Source organism: Strix aluco, chromosome 8 (genome assembly GCF_031877795.1).
Source record: "Strix aluco isolate bStrAlu1 chromosome 8, bStrAlu1.hap1, whole genome shotgun sequence".
NCBI lineage: Eukaryota > Metazoa > Chordata > Aves > Strigiformes > Strigidae > Strix > Strix aluco.
The window spans coordinates 2,691,029-2,708,233 of NC_133938.1; the positions used below are offsets into that span (position 1 = coordinate 2,691,029).

Consider the following 17,205-nt stretch of genomic DNA (forward strand, 5'->3'; position numbering starts at 1 on the left):
CTCTCTAACGAGAATTAGATGGTAGTTCATTCTCAGTCACGAGAGACTGGGAAGACACTTTGCACAGAGTTCCTGTACTGTGGCACTGAAGACTCCAAAGAAGTTATTTCTGTCCCACTTAGAAAGAAGGGGACATATTTACCTTTTTTATTTCCTATTTTACAAGAGTAACACTGGAAGTTTTATATAATGATTGTAGCAGGAAATATTATTTCAAACACCTTTGAACGCTCTTTTGAAAGTCATCTGTGACTCAGATGATTTCACGTGATTTCCCAGTAACTGTCTGAAACCTTAATTAAGAGGGAAAATAGCCTGTATTGCACCTATCTTTGTGGGATAATTATGAGGTGTCATGTAAAAAATGATGAGAACATAAGGAAGATTTAAAATTAAAACCTAGTTTAAGCAAAGTAATTTTAGTAAAGATTTAACACTGATTTCCACAGGTTGTTGCAAACGCTGCCAGGGTTGTGCAATGGGTTCTTCTAGGAAGGTGCTTGTTCTTGTGCCCTCATGGCCCCTACGGCAGGGCTGAGACCTTTACCTGTGGAATTGGGTTTGTGTAGTATTTCAGTGAAAGCATTTTTCACATAAAGACCATTTGTGACAATTTACAGAAATAAAACACACCACGCCGACTCTTAAGCAAATGTATACTCCTTCGAATTAAACATATAGGTAAGTATCTGTGAAATACCTGTCTATGTTAGGCTAAGATTCTTTATAACATTTTCAGAAATACTAAGTCGGCTTTTGAACTCGGGCACTTCTCTAAACTTTACCTTCAATGTCCTTCAACATGTAGGTCTGTTAGAAAAGAATGAACACTCCTACCATTTCAATGTCGTTAACAGTTTCTATTCCTGACACCTCAGAGCAGAACTGCCAGGGAAAGCAACAAGAACTCGCTGTTCCTAACCAGGTTCAGCTGTGCACCACCAAACAGCACTCACAGTTGGTCCCTTTGGGGTAAGCAGTTACCCAGTATTTGGGCCGGGAAGGAGTGTTTACTCTGGGAGGAGAAATGGGTCATCCAAGTCAGGTATATTCTCTGGTGCGACCCTATTAACTTCCAAGGAATGTAAGCAGAGGGCTGTTTCCCTGAGCACGGCAGAAACAAACAGCGGTGGTTCATTCCCCGTTCCTGACCTCCTGACAGCGGCTCGCCAGCTCGTTCCCCAGGGGAGCCCGGCCTCCGCACCCTCGGCCCAGCTACACCAGCCCTCTCCCCACATTGGGACCTACCTCCACCCCTTCACACAGAAGCTGTCAGCCCCCACCCACGCTCTGTGGCAGGAAAACCTTTCCCCCTCCCAGGTCAGCCTTGCCATGGCATCGCTTTCTGCTGGGCAGCCACATGAGAAAGGCAACGCGAGCGCTCACTGCTTCTTATTACATGAGGTGTAATAAAGCAGTAGTAATAAACTCAGTGGTGGTACCACCCGCGAGCAGTGACTGCCATCTCCAGTGCCACCACTTTGCCCACACACACAACACCCACATCCAAACATCTGGTGACCAAGCCTGGACACTATTAGTATTTTTTCCACATAACGTTTACAAAACTGCTTATCCTAAAGGATTTTTTCCTCTTTTATAAATGAATGAATCTACTAGCCTGAAAAAAACCCAACTGACTGACAATTACCACAATAATCATCATTTAATGGAATCATACTAAATCTAAACAAAATGGCAACATCCACTATCATGGGGAAGGTCTAGCTGCCATGAGCGTCACTCACTGAACATCAGGCTAGATTATAGTATTTTGACAACAAAAATTATAAGTGGTTATAAAGCTATGTGGCAGGCATACAGCGGTCATGCATCCCGCGACATATCCAACACAAATACTCTTTATAGCTGTGCCTATCCTGACCCTTAATTATTGCACCCCTACGATCGTCTCTTCGTTGGCTCATGAACCAGATGTAATACTCAGCACCAACTCTTGGGCACCAAGTTGTGTCTGTACCTGGGCAAAGTCCCTGCCAGGCAGCTCCTGGGGGATGTGTCCCTGGTCAAAGCAAGGATGAGTCGTACTGCAGAAAGGGAGAGGAGGAGAGGAAAGAGAGGAGAGAGCCAGTTCAGAGTACCAGCAGTTGCATAAACACATGGGCCATGCCAGCAGCTCTAACTAAACATCTTGGAACAGAAATGTAACCAATAATGCTTAGCTACTATACAGCCCCTTAAATCTTCAAAGTTCTTAAAAGCAGACTTTGAAAGCTAGTTAATCTTACCAACAGTAAAAATTAAAATCCTAACTAGAAAACAATCAGTTCATACTTTAGCAGAAAAAGCAAACCCAAAAAAGGGAAAAGTTTAAGAGAAACCACTAGTAAATACAGGCTGAATATACTTTAAAAAATGTGTTATTTACTACTATGAGAAATGTGGTCTTGAAATACTTCAGTTCTTGGCCTGTCCTGTCTTGTCTTAGGTAGAAAAACTGGCAACATGAGTTTTTACCACATACTATCAATTTGAAATTTGCATCTCTCAAACGGAAAGAATGCCTGCCTTAGAGAGGATCTGTCTTTATGCTTTATTACCTGCATTGTTTTAGACGCAAACAAGAAAGGGAGTCATTAACAGGCACATTTGCCTTATTTATTGAATTATTAAGGTTCATTGTATTATTTCTAATAAAATCAGCTTTTCATATTCAGCATTTCATATCCAGCATTATTTTTAATAAAATCAGCTTTTCATATCCAGCATTTCATATCAGAGTGCAAGAGAAGAAATACTCAGTCATCACCTGGAACAATATACTGTAAAGCCTACAGCACCCTAAACCCAAGTATTTTTGTCTTTCTAGATGTAATACTGAATTGTGTTATTCTGGCAATAAAAATATTTAACAATTATAATGGTGCCTGGCCAGATTTCTACAGTGAGCTTTAGTGGTGTTTCCAATATCAACAGTGTACAAGCCTGGTCTATAACTTGGCTCTCAGTAAGTAGCTGAAGATCTAAACTTCACACGCATATTCTTGAAACAGGAGTCAATTATGTTTTAAGTAGTTGAAGTAAATAACATGCTTGGCTAACCAAGAAGTTTTAAATCATCTCATAACTAAAAAAGAATTTGTTTCCATTTGTGCAGGCAGAGCAGGAAAGAAAAGGACTTCTCAGGAAAAAGCTTTACATTTACAAATAATATAATGGGGTGCTGATTTAATTCAAATTTTAGACCACTACATCTTTAAGTCCATGACACGACACATGGATTTCACTGCAGATATAAAAGGAAAAAAAAAAAAAAAGAAAAGTTCTGCTGTGGAGAAAAAAAAAAAAGATAGTAAGCACAAGAACACCGTTTAAAATAATAAACTGCTAGTGAAGGAAAATCCCAGAGATTCTGTTGGGCAGTAAGAAGTGGAGTACATAGCACCAACAAGAGGGTTAGATAACAAAGCACAAGGACTAATGCAAAGTGCAATTTTAAACATCTCCTGTCTCCTAATGACCACAGAGGTAGGAGTTCCTCAAATTCTCACCAACTGAGCATCAACCACCAGATAAATCCTCCTCTGCTCCTAGCAAGCAAAATTTCACACAAAGATTGGGCTCATCATACTGTATAGTATGTTCTCTTTTTGATAAATTTTCAAGTGTTTTTCAATGTTGTGTTAAAGAAAGTTGATGATGAAGATGAGCAATGGCTGTAGGATCAAGTCTAAGATGTGTAGCAGATGTCTACCTGCCCAGGCAACCAGCAACAGTGAGCGCTGAGGTGTGCCCTAAAGATTTTGCTTAGCACATTCCTCTTCACTGCCACGAACAGTCACAAACTATGAAACCTGAACTAAAATCAAGCCTGTAATTCTAGGCCATAAACTGCCTTTGGGGCAAACCTTCTTTGTTTGAGAACTGACTCTCACTTTTGTAAGTTCATACCCTCCAAAGATCTTTACTAAAGTAATATAAGAAAACATTAAGACAGAAGAACAACAGTTTCTCAATAAACTTATGACAGACATGGAATGAAAAACATTTCTCTGATCTTCCAGAGACATAGTGTGTTGGTAAGAGGAACACTATGGGACTGGAAATTAATTTCATCAGCCTGGGTATGCTGGGCAATATGCAAGCTAACAGAAAGATGAAAAAGACATAGAAGAGGTAACATAAGAGAGCAAGAGCACAAAGTAAAAGGAAAGCAATAAAGAAACTCAAAAAGCACGTACATCCTAAGGCATGAGAGCTACTCACTATCCTGCAAGTATGCCTTTCATGTTCAGTCAGTGTGACGGAGGACTAACTAAAACACAAAGGCCCCTTCTACTTAAACGTCTGGCATACAGCAAATTGGGAGAGAGTACTTCCTCAAATCATCACAGTTCATTAAAGGCTTTCGATCAAAAAGGAACAAGGAAAAATTGTGGCTAATCCAGGGACAAAGAAGAAAAAAAAAAAAACCAACCCCACCAGAAATAGCATCATGCTAAGCAGTAACTTGTCTTTTGATCAGGAACAGACACCGGTGAAAAAAACTGGGTGGGTACATCAGGTCCCAAACTGCAAAATAAATCCCTATCCCGGGTGAACTGCACCAGTTTCTTATCAACAGCTAAATGTTTCATCTTTCTTTAGAGTCTGTTCATGCCAAAGAACAACTACAGGGTATTAAAATAATTAATCAGCCCTACTTTACTTCATGTCCTACATTAAAGTAGAACATCCCCTCTATAAGATTTATTTCCTAGCCTCAGATGTTAAAGAAGAAGAGCGGAAATGTGAATGTAATATGGTGGCACTTAAAGATAATGAAGCACAGAAAAAAATGGTTGAAAGCAAGTGCATCTTCCACAGCACTGGCTCCTTAGCTGCAAGAGAGGAATCAAAAAGTGAACAGCCCTCATTGATCAGCTAATCTTAGCAGCGATGACCGGAGCTTTTGCTACAGATCTTGGTAATAATTAGCAAGAAAGATAACCCAAGGTCTTTTCCTCCTGACAGCTACTCCATGGGATACAAACTGGTATGCCAGGGTACCAGACTGCTGGTTACGTCACAGTTACGAGCCGCTGCTCCCGTGGAAGTTAATCAGACATAAATAAGGAACCACTAACAGTGAAAATACAATGACTTGGGGGAAATCAAAAACAATTCGTCTAATCCATTGAGGTAATTACAAAAACCAAAACAAACAGAAGCTGACTTGCCATACAATACTCCAGCAAAATAAAACCTCCCGTTTAGTAAGGTACAACTTCACTTACATTCTGGTCATCCCAAAGTTCTTTCCAGTAAAGAAGAAGTTATCCTTTCCTTCCCTCCCTCTGCCCAGAGCAGTCCTCCTGCCTCTCAGAGCAGTTTTATCATAGTTCCAAGGACCTTCAATTTGCAATGCATGCCTTTGAACACTGCACCTTCCCCGTCGTATGCGACTGCGTTCCTTGCTACTGAAATGGAGGAGTTGATTCATCAGAGACGACGACGGTTCAGGGAGATGCACACACAACAAGGCAATCGCAAGAGAGGTCCAACCAAGAGATTGCTAATTCACTGCCAAGCACTGACCAGAATAAAGTGAACAACTACAACGAGGCTTACCTTTAGGTCTCTTTGCAAAGATTCTTGATATAAACATCAGTCTTACCACAACACTGCATCAGAGGATATTACTGCCAAAAAGGACAGACCCACTATCTGACATTTTCCAAAAAGACCGACACCAACAGGACAATCTTGCCTGTCTTACTGTAAAACGTCACATATCACTGCCCTGCTAGGATTCCTTGAATCCTGCTCATCCATCCTTCATCCTAATGAAGCCATAAAATGATTACTCTGGTATGAGCAGATGGGGGATGACACTTCCCCACTCTTGCAAGAAGAATTGCAAGTTAGAGGAGTATGTTCTGCAAAGTCTGCAGGAGGAGAGAGGATTGTTGCTCCGGAGAGCATGTCCTGTACGTGAAGGCTGGTACACAGTGCTGCGTTCTTGACACGAGCAGCGAAGCTCCACAGAGGAGCAGGAGGAAGGCCTCTTGTGACCCTCCATGCAGCCTGGTCCACACTCGGTACCGAATTCTCTTTTTAAGACAGCAGGGCTACAGTATCACCTCAAAATCTGAAGTATATTCAGAGTAACAGCTGGGGGGTCCCATATTCTCAGCGTGTGTTACCAGATCACACCTCTCCCAGAGCTTCAGAGCAAGAAGATGTGCGAAGATGTGATTGAGAGGAGAAGGAAAGCCCCGAGTAGAACAAAATACTAAGCAGATTTTTAATATAGTTCACATCCAGCTACAAAGACAGAAAAACGTCAGATTGAGGGAGGGAAAACATGACATTAGTTAGGACAGGAGTTGATCCGGTAAGCTGTTTAACTCACGGCTCTGACCCAACTAACAGGAATCAGAGCAGTGACAAGTGCATTTCTATCTAATTTTATAGGTTCAGCAATGTAAAAAGTAACAAAAATATGACTGTTCGGATATCAGTGGTGCTTCATCTCAGGATTTAGAGAGGTGACAGCAACAGCATACGTCCATTTTTAGGTCATAATCACAGCACACGTTTGATAATGTGCACAGTTCAGGTACTGTGCTGGAGGAATCAGAGGAGAATGAATATGGGGAACTAAATGGCAGCTCTGGAAGACTTCACCGTGACAGGTCAGTACAAAATTGATTGACTTGCCAACTAAACAGTAAATGGAGACTTTGCCTTCAAGAACAGTGAAGGTGCTAATGAAAATGTTTACCGCAGCTCTGTCACAAAAGTACATTTCTCCATGTCTGTAGTAAGAGAATTGCCTGAAGAAATACTAATCCTGCAGGTACACATTTGCAGGTGGAGCTATAAAGCGCAATGCAGAAAGAATCTTCTTGAAATAATTTTGACTTAATTTGTTCCCCCCTTTGGATTTGTTTCATACTGACACTCAATGAAAAGAGCTCGTAGGGAATGCTGACTGACTTGGTGTGACAGACTGCAAAGTGTTTTCTTCAGGCTGTCCTTCCTCCTGAAAACAGGCTTTGGATTTCCTTAAGAACACAGATGTTGCCAAATGCATTTAGAGAGAAATCCCACTTGCCAAGATGCAAACATGGGCAACCTTTGTTCCTTAACAATAGCTACCCAGCACCTAAAGTGCTGAACACTTCTGACACTTAAAGATCTCTCTGTTTGTTTGGTTTCTAAGATTACAAACCTGTGGAAGTCTCTTTCTGGTTCAGAAACTTCATGGCTAAGGTACATTTGTTCTGTGGTCTTAAGAGTGATTTTTTTTTTTTAATTCAGTTTACCACAGGTGGAACCCCAAAGGCAACAGAAGATTACAAGTGCAATAATAAATAAGAAAAGTTAATATGTAGCTACAACTGGCAGAGGAAAATGTTTGTTACCTAATTTCACCAGAAAACAACTGGAGTTTTGTTCTCATTTGGAAGATGATGTACCTTCTGACAAAACTGAACATCTCCACCAATCTGTATCAGCAGAAGCGTCATTTCTTGCTTGACAACTGTTTTTGGTAAATCTTGGCCTCACTCTTCAGATAATAACAATGAGTGATAGCAAACCCAACACCCCAATGATTACAGATGAACAATTACATTTATGAAAACCTATTCTGGAAGACTTTGCTGCATTTTAATTATGTTCATCTCTTCCTTGATGGCAAATAAACCGGCCAGGTTAGCAACAGTTTATCTGATTTTATTTGGCTGATCAATCATTTCAAGAAGAAAATAGCAGACAAAACACCTCCGCACAGTGTTTACCAAGGGCGTTAATTTGAAATAAGAAATGTTAAGTTTCATGGTAATTTTTGGAAATGCACAACAGCCAAATACACTGATATACTTAACATGCCTGACCACAAACATACTTCTCCTTTCCAAAACTGCTCCAGGACAGAAACTTCCTCTCTATAGCATGCCTATTCTGCCTTTACACGCCAAAACCAATAGCTCAACAATGTTAAAAATTAAAATGACATCTTTTGAAACTGGATTTCAGGATCTGTACATGGTGGTACTGTTCTAGCCTAGTAACAGGTGAACATTAGAACCTTACAGATGGAGACAAAAGCGTCTAAGTGTTACTTTTAAGTCATCGAAACAAAATGGCAAACTTCCAAAACACTGCATGGCTGCCAAACTGGACCTTCACGCTAGGACTTCCCTGTAGCATTATCTGACCAAGCAACGCCTAACCTGATGGCTCCCATACAGGTGAGATGTGCTTTTAACCAGTCCACGTGGGAATTCATGAAGTACCTGCTGCGTGCAACAGGAGCAAGTAACAAGTTCGAGTGTCTGACAAAGGGATCCTGTTCCAGCTATCCACAGCAAGCATCTTGTGACATGCCAGTAAGCCCCCTCTGTCAACACAGTCACGCATGACAGCTTCTTGAAGAGACGATGAAGATTAGCTGGGTTTTCCAAGTTGTGAGTTTGCTATTGATTAGGTCATTAGGTCGCTATAAATAGAGGTGGGGCTCTGCGCGTAAAACATCGCGCCAGATCATAGCAAAACTGTCATATCTAAAACCCTTAACTACCCATAATCAGACTACAGCACGGCCAGACAGACCGAAAGGCACCATATACGTGAGAACAAAACATCGAGAAGGGCAGTGGCAAGCCAGCTCAGTACTCTGGATCAAATTACACTGATCGCTGAAAGATTCTCTCGGAAATGAATGGTCCCTTTCTACCGGAGTTATGGAGAAAATGATAGTCTTCACGGCTGCACTTACCTGCAGGTAGTAAAATCGCCTGTGCATTACAAAGAGAGGGGAAGAGGCTGAGGGAGCAGTTTAGAACAAAAGCTGGAATTCCATTTTTTTATACTTGTGCATCAAGTTGAATATTTGGAGCAGGTAAAGATCTGGTAAGTGACGATGCAACTAAATCGCCTCAGAATCTCACTCACATGCATTAGGTTTAAGAGTTCACCGATTTTCTCCTCCAAATTGCAGTAATTTGAGCAGAATTTTCCTAAACCCCTAACCGATTGCGGCAAACTACTTTGTCTACACGCTGCTCACCTCAGGGGAAAAACATACAAAAAAAAATAGAACAAAAACCAGGCTTGAAGCTTTTTAGCTTTGCTTTTACACAGAAACGGGATGTGTTAAGGATGGTGAAGTGGCCCTACCTGCCCGGTCGGGTGAGCACACCGCTGCCACCTCACGAGCCACTAACGGGCCACACACACACCGGCCTCTGCTTCCCCTCAGGAGCAGCCACACAAGCGCTATTAGCGCGCTCATTAACGCTGCTAATTTACACACCTTGCCCCTCACAGCCCCCTCGGGTTAGCCCCGGGACGGGGCCCGCTCCCGGCTCCCCCGGGCGGGTAACGGCGGGCACCAGCACGAAGCTGCCGCGGAGCCCAGCCCGGCCAGCCCGGCGCCGTCCCCCGCGGCTGAGGGCGACAGTTCCCGCCGCGGGGGGAAGGACAAGCCGGAGCCGCTCTCCGCAGGCACCGCGGCTACCGGCGGTAACAAAGCCATCTGCCCAAGAAGGCGCCGGGAGGAGAAGCCCGAGCCGGCCCGCGGCGGGAGGCAGGGAAGCTGCAGCCCCCCGAACTCCCCCGAGGAGGGAGGACAAACGCGGGCCGCCCCGCACCTCCCTCACGCCGGCTCTGGGGAGCGGCTCCCCCCACGCCGCCCCCGGCCCCGCTCCGGGCGCTTCCCCCTCCCCTGCCCCCGGGCACGGCCGGCCCGAGGCGCCGGCTGGGTCCCGCCACGCCGCCGGCCGGCTGAGGGGAGGCGGCGGCCGTACCTGGCTGCTGCTCTCGGCCGGCAGGTTCCTCAGCAGGATCTTGCGCCTGTTGCTCAGCTCCCGGCGGGTGCTCGCCAGGCGCCTCGCCACCTCCTCGGGGCCCAGCGGCGGCGGCCGAACCCCCCGCGGCGGCTCCGCGGGCAGCTCCGCGCCGCGCTCGCCTGCTGCCGCCATCTTGCAGAGCGCCCGGGCGAACGGGGGGGAGCAGCGGCGGTGGGCGGGCGGGCGGCGGGGGAGCCGCGGGGCACGGAACGGCACGGCGGGGCGCGGGGAACCGCGCCAGGCCCCGCCGCCCTCCCCGCCCCCGGCCCGGCCCGCCCCGCCGCCTGGCCGCGCCCGCCGGCCACTCTCCGTGTCTCCCGGAGGAGGCTGAAGTCTGCGGAATCCCGTGAGGGGGGCAGCGGGCTCGGCCTCCCCGGCAGCCCCAAAGGGGCGGCCCGACCCCGGCCCGGTGCCGCACAAAGGCGGAGAAAGGGGTAAAAAATTCCCCTGTGAGTAGAGAAGGGCAACGCGGGAGGCGGGAGCGGGGAAAACTCGAGCGGAGCTCGGGAGTGCCCGTAACGGCGGCGGGCTGCGACCCTCTTCGGGGTGTGTGGGGGTGGTGGGGGATCGGAGGGTGAACTTCATCCCCACAGTGACGTATCTCGAGTCAGATTTTAGGGAAGAACTTAAGCGCTCTCGAGGAGAGTTTAGAGCTCCGTTATGAGGGAAATTGCCCCAAGAGGCATCGTGATGGAGGCGCCTCAAGGAGGCCAAGGCCTGGGCACCGGCCCTCTCTCTTGCTGAGGCACGAGGCGGCTCGTTGCTCCCAGAAGGTCCCGTGTCCCCGACGTCCCGTCCTTAGTCCACCTCGAGGGGCTGAAATGCAGAATGACAACAAAATAAAGCAGATCTCAAGTGAATCCAAATGCTCCATCAGAGGTTAGCGGGCACCATGGCCCAAGATGATCTCATTCTAATTTTACTCTTCATCAGAAACATACCGAGCAAATGACAAAGCATCCAAAGGGGTAAACCAACGCCTGGGTGCTGCGCTTGCGGCAGAAGTCACCCTCTTGGGGCAAAGCACCATGTAATGGCGGGTGGCAGGCACCGGGCACGCGGCCGTCAGGCGAAGCAAAGGAGCGTGACATCCCAATAGCAGGAAAGTATTTCTGGGAGTCACTATAAAAGAAATTTTCCCTTCTGTGAAGCCTCCATCTGTAAAAATGTTTCGCTCTCTTAGTCGGCACTTACTTTAAAAAATAAAATGGGTTGTTCTCTTGGAAAACTCGTTTTTTCCTTAGCTTAGTTACTTGCAATGTCATTTACAACACAGCAAGTTTAGCTCTTAATGTTGTCATCATTGCTATAAATGAATGAAGGATAATCTAAATATTTGTATCCATTTTTAGATATGAGGCCAGCCACAAAGAACAGGCAAAAGAGAATCCAAACCTGAAAAATAGCCTTAAAAAGGAAATTGGAAACACACTTTGAGTTAAATTGGCTAGATGTGACCAAGTTCTTATCAAGAAAATCTAACTCTGAATGATAATTCTTGACTAGGCATAAAGTGCCATTTTAGAGACAGGATTGCCAGCTAGAGGAAAAAAAAAACCACCAAATAACAATAGTGGTTTTAGAAGTTGCTTTAGTCCAAACCAAAGCTAGTAAATTAAGAGTACAAAGAATCTTGGACCTTTATTACTTTTAAAATTAATTTTAAAACTACTGAGCAAACAATAATCAAAGTACTTTTTGGTTTTAGTGTACTATTAAAAAATTTGTCAGGGTTGACAAGCTCCTGTTCAAGGGCTTCCTTTTCCCTAATTTTTTTAAACAGGTAATGTTCCTCCTCCTTCAATGTTTGCATTATGTTTAATGAATTTTTGGAAATGGGAGGTCTGAAGGACATTTGTAAATAGTTTGTGTATTTGTTACAGGAGAATTTGAAAACTGCCAAATTCAGCCTGTCCTGAACAATATTAGCTTAGCCTTCATACTTAAACCAAGAGACAGGAAAAACCATTATAACAAATGATTAGTGTGAGATCTGGTCTAAAGAAAATTTCATGTTCTTAGAAAAACACGATTTTCATAGGTGACCATTCTTTGAGAAATGTAACTGAAAAATAAGTATATACCTGCTCTTGTTTCAGATTTCAGATGAAGATTTGCATTTTAAAACTACGAAATATCTTTTCCCACACAAGCTGTGAGGTGTAGGTTTCTTAAATCCTAAGGATTTACAAAGGATTAAACATGCTACCTATAAAATTATCATTGGAAAAGATAAATTTGCAAGTGAAAGGCCTGCTAGTGACTATTTACAAATCGATTTTCAGGTCAAGCTATGAAATTGAAGTTGGGATACTAAATACTGTCCCCTCAAAACTTATCCGAAGCATATAATAGATGATGCAATGTAAATTATTCTGGGACCATAGAAAAGATTGCTCTGAAACACGTAACTATCTCCTCAGAAATAATTACCAGATTAAACTATTACAGGAGAAATTATGGATCTGCTCAAACATCTTACAGTTTAGTGAAGCTAATGAACTAGTGAAAGCAGAGTAGTTAGTTATGCCATTAATTTTTCCAGTTTGAAGGTGGACACTGGTTCACCTGTATGCTACTGATAATTAATCCTACCTATAGCAACTACCTTCTCAAAAGGTGCCTGTGGTTTGTTTTTTTTTTGATAGGCTGCAGGTGTATCTGAATGAAAGTTACTAAAAGTTCATTAAAAGCATTGCTAAAAGGAATAGTTCAGAAATGAATAGTTTTATATTAATGGCAAAAATAAAACTACTGCAGTATTAGTTGTAAAGTGTTCTGGAGAAATGTATGCATTTTTCTTCCTTCGAGATACATATTTAAAAGATTGTATTTTGTAGGTAAAAGTATTCATCTTTTTCCCCCCAGTGTTCAGATTTCATTCTGTATACGGGTAGTTGACACTGCACAGGCAGATGAAGGAATTACCTGCACTAAAAGGCAATGACAAAGTGCTGCGGGAAGAGAGCAGGAAAGGTCAAGGATATTGCCACTGTCTGTGGAGGTGGTCCATGAAAATGAACAAGGAGGTGGGCCACGTGTTACCTCATATGACAACCAAATCAGCCAGACAGGCATCGGCACCAACAACCGATCTGATCTGAGGAAATATTCCCACCTGAACCCAAATGTCATCCCTGTTTTGAACTACAGTACACCCTCAAGCAGGTACCTGGAGAATTAAAATATAATTTTAAATAAAAGAACAGTCACAATTAGGCACCGATAAAGTAAAACCCCAGAGTCCTTTGGAGGCCCCGCCGAGCATCAGTGGGCACATTAATACGGTATAGAGGTTGTGCAAGACAACAATCCAGCCTCCTTTGAACCTCCACAGACATATCAGTGCCTTAGTGATGCAGTTCTCTCATTTGACAAGTTAATCTGCCTTCAGGAATTCACCCTGAACAGTTTCTGCCAGCAGTACCAAAGCCCCGGGCGGGTAGCTCAGGCTCCTGTCCTCTGTGGTGGTTCTGGCTAGCGCTGCTCCCTCAGGTCAGTCATTATTGCTCTCAGCTGTGTCTTTGTAACTGCTGACTAGGTTGTAACAGTGATAATAAATGGTGTAAGCTGAATCAGTCCTTGCACCTGTGGGGTGAGAAGTGAGAGGTTAGGGAACCCTCTCTTTTGCACTGTCATATCTGCAGGAGTGGGAAATGTCTTCAGGAAGATGCTGAGATGGTGCAAGTCAGGCCGAAATGCCAGTGGTAACAGTCCCCACGCAGCAGTACCCGGGAGAGGACAGTGAGCCAATGCACGTATGTAATTTCCTTAAAGAATTTCATCTACTGATTACAGACCATCCTTCTATGTGCAGACATCGTGTGCCCATGTTTGTATGAGTGTAGTTACTCACTTTAGTTGCTTTCAAAACAAAGCCCTACACATTTATGCTTTGTGCTCTAAACAGTCCTCAGTTTTCCAATACACTTTCATTACGTTTCAAAATTGCTGCAAAAGCAAAAAACACTATTTAAAAAACAGCAGAAAAGTATAGTCATCTGCAAATGTTGGTTGCACTGCTGCCTTGATGCTATTATACAGATAAGCCACTTTGTGGTAATTTAATTTAGTGCACTAAATTCCTTGTTAATTAAGAGTAATGTACCCATCCGCAGCAGTCGCTTTTGTAGCTCTTCTAAGCTGAAGATTAATTTACCCGTGCTTCTGCAGCTTTGAAGTAATACAAGCCATATCTACTTTTTCATTTTTATGGAATGAGAGTGTTAAAACAGAATTGTGTCACAAACATTCTTTCTGAATTAAAGATGCACTCAGGCATAATTGTCCATGTTCAAAAGTACAAACAAGTTCAGATCTGTGCAGATAAAATTAAAGCCAAGATTTAGAACATCTGCTGGATCTCAAAGACCCATCTGATGTTCCCAGGTACACGAGATACGAGGAATGTATCTGTGAGCTCTTTACATAAGTGATTTCTTATGTGAAAGAGAAATCTATACAATTTTCTAAAACCTGAAACCCCGTGATGGGTATGTTTCCTGCAATGGGGGTGTGGAATCCATCAGTTGCTGCAAATTTGAAGCTTTGTAAAAATCCTTGATTGCTAGCACCACTTCATGTGAACGATACCATTCTCTTTAGTCTATACCACACCCACTGTTTCAAGCTCTAGCTGCTCATTTTGTTTCATTAGGAAACTGAAATTTTGAAACCAAAAGCTGTAGATTCAGTTGTCAACACCAGTAATTAGTTCAGTGATGATCATCTAGATGCTTAATCGTCTGTCTCTCAAATGCGTATGGCCTCCAAAATGTGCCAGAGGTGCCAAAAGAAGGTCCTTTCCCCATTTTTCTAACAAATTTAAATACATTCAGCATTCTCAGTGTAGCATTCCGTAGCGCAGTAACGGTGCGGATCATTAAGAAACAAATGGAATTTCATATCGAATTACCAACCTAGAACAACACAGGGAGTAACTGATACCTTCAGTATTCTGGTGAGGCAAAAACTGTGTAACGCCTCTCCGCAGCTACTGCAGAGTCGCAGGCTTCGCTTGTTCTGCAGGGTTTCCATTCACTAATTAACCACCAGAATAACTCAGCATGTCTAGACTGCAATTTTGTTGAGACAGGTATTGTGACATGGTAAGTCCTCCCAATGAACTGCTAAGCTCATTTTAATACCAGAGGTATTTTGATTAATGTTTCATTCTGCAAGCACTTAGGAATTGCAGTAATACAGGATCAGACTTCAGGTCCATCAAATCACATCCCAGCAGCGCCCATCTTGTCGAAGAGATGCCAGATGGGTGACAGATTGCTTCAGAGACCACCACAGCCCCACGCTTCATTCAGAGCTGCGCTGCCAATAGTCAGTTATTTTTCCTTTGCGGGACCCTTAAATGTACGCAACTCCTGTTCACTGGAATATGTCAGGTACTGCTGTGTGACCAAAAATGGGCTGTTTCTTTGCTCCTGAAACGTTCTTCCATACAGACACAAAAACACTTCAAGTGACTTTGGCCACAGCTGAACATTTTCTTTTTAAGTGGAACCTAATAGCTATTAAACTCGGTGTAACACTGCTCCTAAATGTGTTAGGAATGATGGATTATCTCAGCAACAGACTGGTTAGCAACTTCTCCTCAGTTTCTATTCTGTAACACAGTGGTCTGCAAATAAACAGTAAAAAGATGAAAGAGGCAAGAGCTATAACTTATAAAGTGAGTAACTATTCTGAGGAAATCATTACACTGAAACATAATGTAATGGTCTATTTTGGAAATCGTGGTCTTTGCAGTAGAATTTCTAACCTTTGTTGCCTAACGCATGTCGTTAGCAAATCCGTGTGAAGGTTATATTTAAAGACAGCAAAAAAAGAGTAAATCTCAAACCAAACCACCACAAAACAATCCAGCTTTTTGAATAATAACTGAGAACAAAAGAAAAGAAGATCAAACAAATATTAAAGTACAGTCCTCTTCAATAAAGGGCCCTAAAGGCCAATATATTCACACAGCAACCTCAGCAATACTTTCTCCTAAAACAATGCCTTCCCTGCTTTAAATCACCATTCTTCCCTGCAGAGGCTTTATTTTTCCTCATTGAGAGTCAACTTCAAATTTAGTAATAACTTACTGGCAGAAAGTACATTTTGGCAATTTTAACATTAAAAAAAAAGTTCCTTGCATTTCTAGCAAAAACAGGTACAACCCCACATTCCTCCACAGAGCATTTTATTGGCTAACCTGTTAATGTGCTGCAAATTGTAGTTTCCAATCATTCTGTCTCAGATTCTCTGTAAAGGCCTATTTTTTAGGCACTGGAAACTGATATTTATAGTTCACAGGAAATTGTAAAATAATTTCACATCAAAAAATAGTGAAACCATAATACTGAATTGAAGCATTCCCTTGGGTAAATGGGTACATCTCCATTACTATCTCATTTACAGCCCCTACAGATCTGGCTAATCATAAACTTAAAGAAAAGCTGAATAGCTAGTACATACTGGGAGTGAACAGGCACCTTACCAGCGATTTGTTTTGATACGATAAACCAGTCAGTAATTTATCCCTGCCAGCAGAGGTTGGAATTTGAAACACCCCCACAATTCTGTCCTTAAAACTGCTGTAACTTGTTAAATATGGAAAACTGGCATAAAGGATGTAATGCAAGTTAAACTTTCCCAATGCTTTCTTAAAAAGTTTATGAGACTTTAAAAATGTTCTGCCATTCAGTTATAAAAAGGTTTCCATAGCAACTTTTATGCAACATGACTTTTTGCTATAAACACACTTACAGAAGCGTCGAACTTCTACATGTTTATTGTGTTTTCAGGGGGAGCAAAGAAACCCCATCGCCTTCCTGTTTTCCAGGTTCTCTGGCTGAGGTGGCAGCAGTAACACATTTTGACTTGTTTAGAGAGATTTCTTTGGTTAAGCTGCAATGGAAATAAACACACTTAAAGACGTTATTATTATTTTGCAGGAATTAGACCACGTAGTTTAATTACTCAACTTTTAATCTCTCCCAACTGCATGGGATTTGCATACATTACGGTAAGAGAATTGATACTGGGAGCAAATTAATTGTTGAAGTGTCAGGAAGTTGGAAAACTGAAAATAAGTATACTAAAACTATTTGACCAAGTTCCCAGTTTCCTGCAGTTCCCAGTGCCAGCCTCTCTCAGAGCGTCTGTCTGATTTCATTATCTCTAGGTGCAGTAGAAGAGTTTTAAAATTAGAAAAATCCATCCATGCTGACCAAACTGGAAATATTTGGCAGTCTAATCCAGGACTGGCCCGTTGTTCAACTGGGGGGATAGTACCTGGGTTTCAAGAGGAGAAACTGCCCGTTTTGTAAGAACTTTGGCGTGGCACGGCACCACTTCTTTCTGCGCATTTTTGTACGCGACATACGGCTTATAAAAAGAGCTTTGA

General features: G+C 43.0%; 1 protein-coding gene across 5 annotated transcripts in view; it reads right to left on the reverse strand.

The window, feature by feature from the left end:
* RAVER2 (ribonucleoprotein, PTB binding 2) overlaps nt 1-9,947 on the reverse strand; it is a 33,919-nt gene extending 23,972 nt beyond the window's left edge. For 4 of the 5 annotated variants that reach the window (XM_074831815.1, XM_074831816.1, XM_074831817.1 and 1 more), the window contains exon 1: nt 9,759-9,932. In XM_074831815.1, coding sequence (XP_074687916.1) covers nt 9,759-9,932 — 174 coding nt within the window. Of the gene's footprint in view, nt 1-9,758 lie in introns of all 5 variants that reach the window. The other variant, XM_074831818.1, reaches the window with a different exon arrangement.
* Between the last annotated feature and the right edge of the window lie 7,258 nt (nt 9,948-17,205).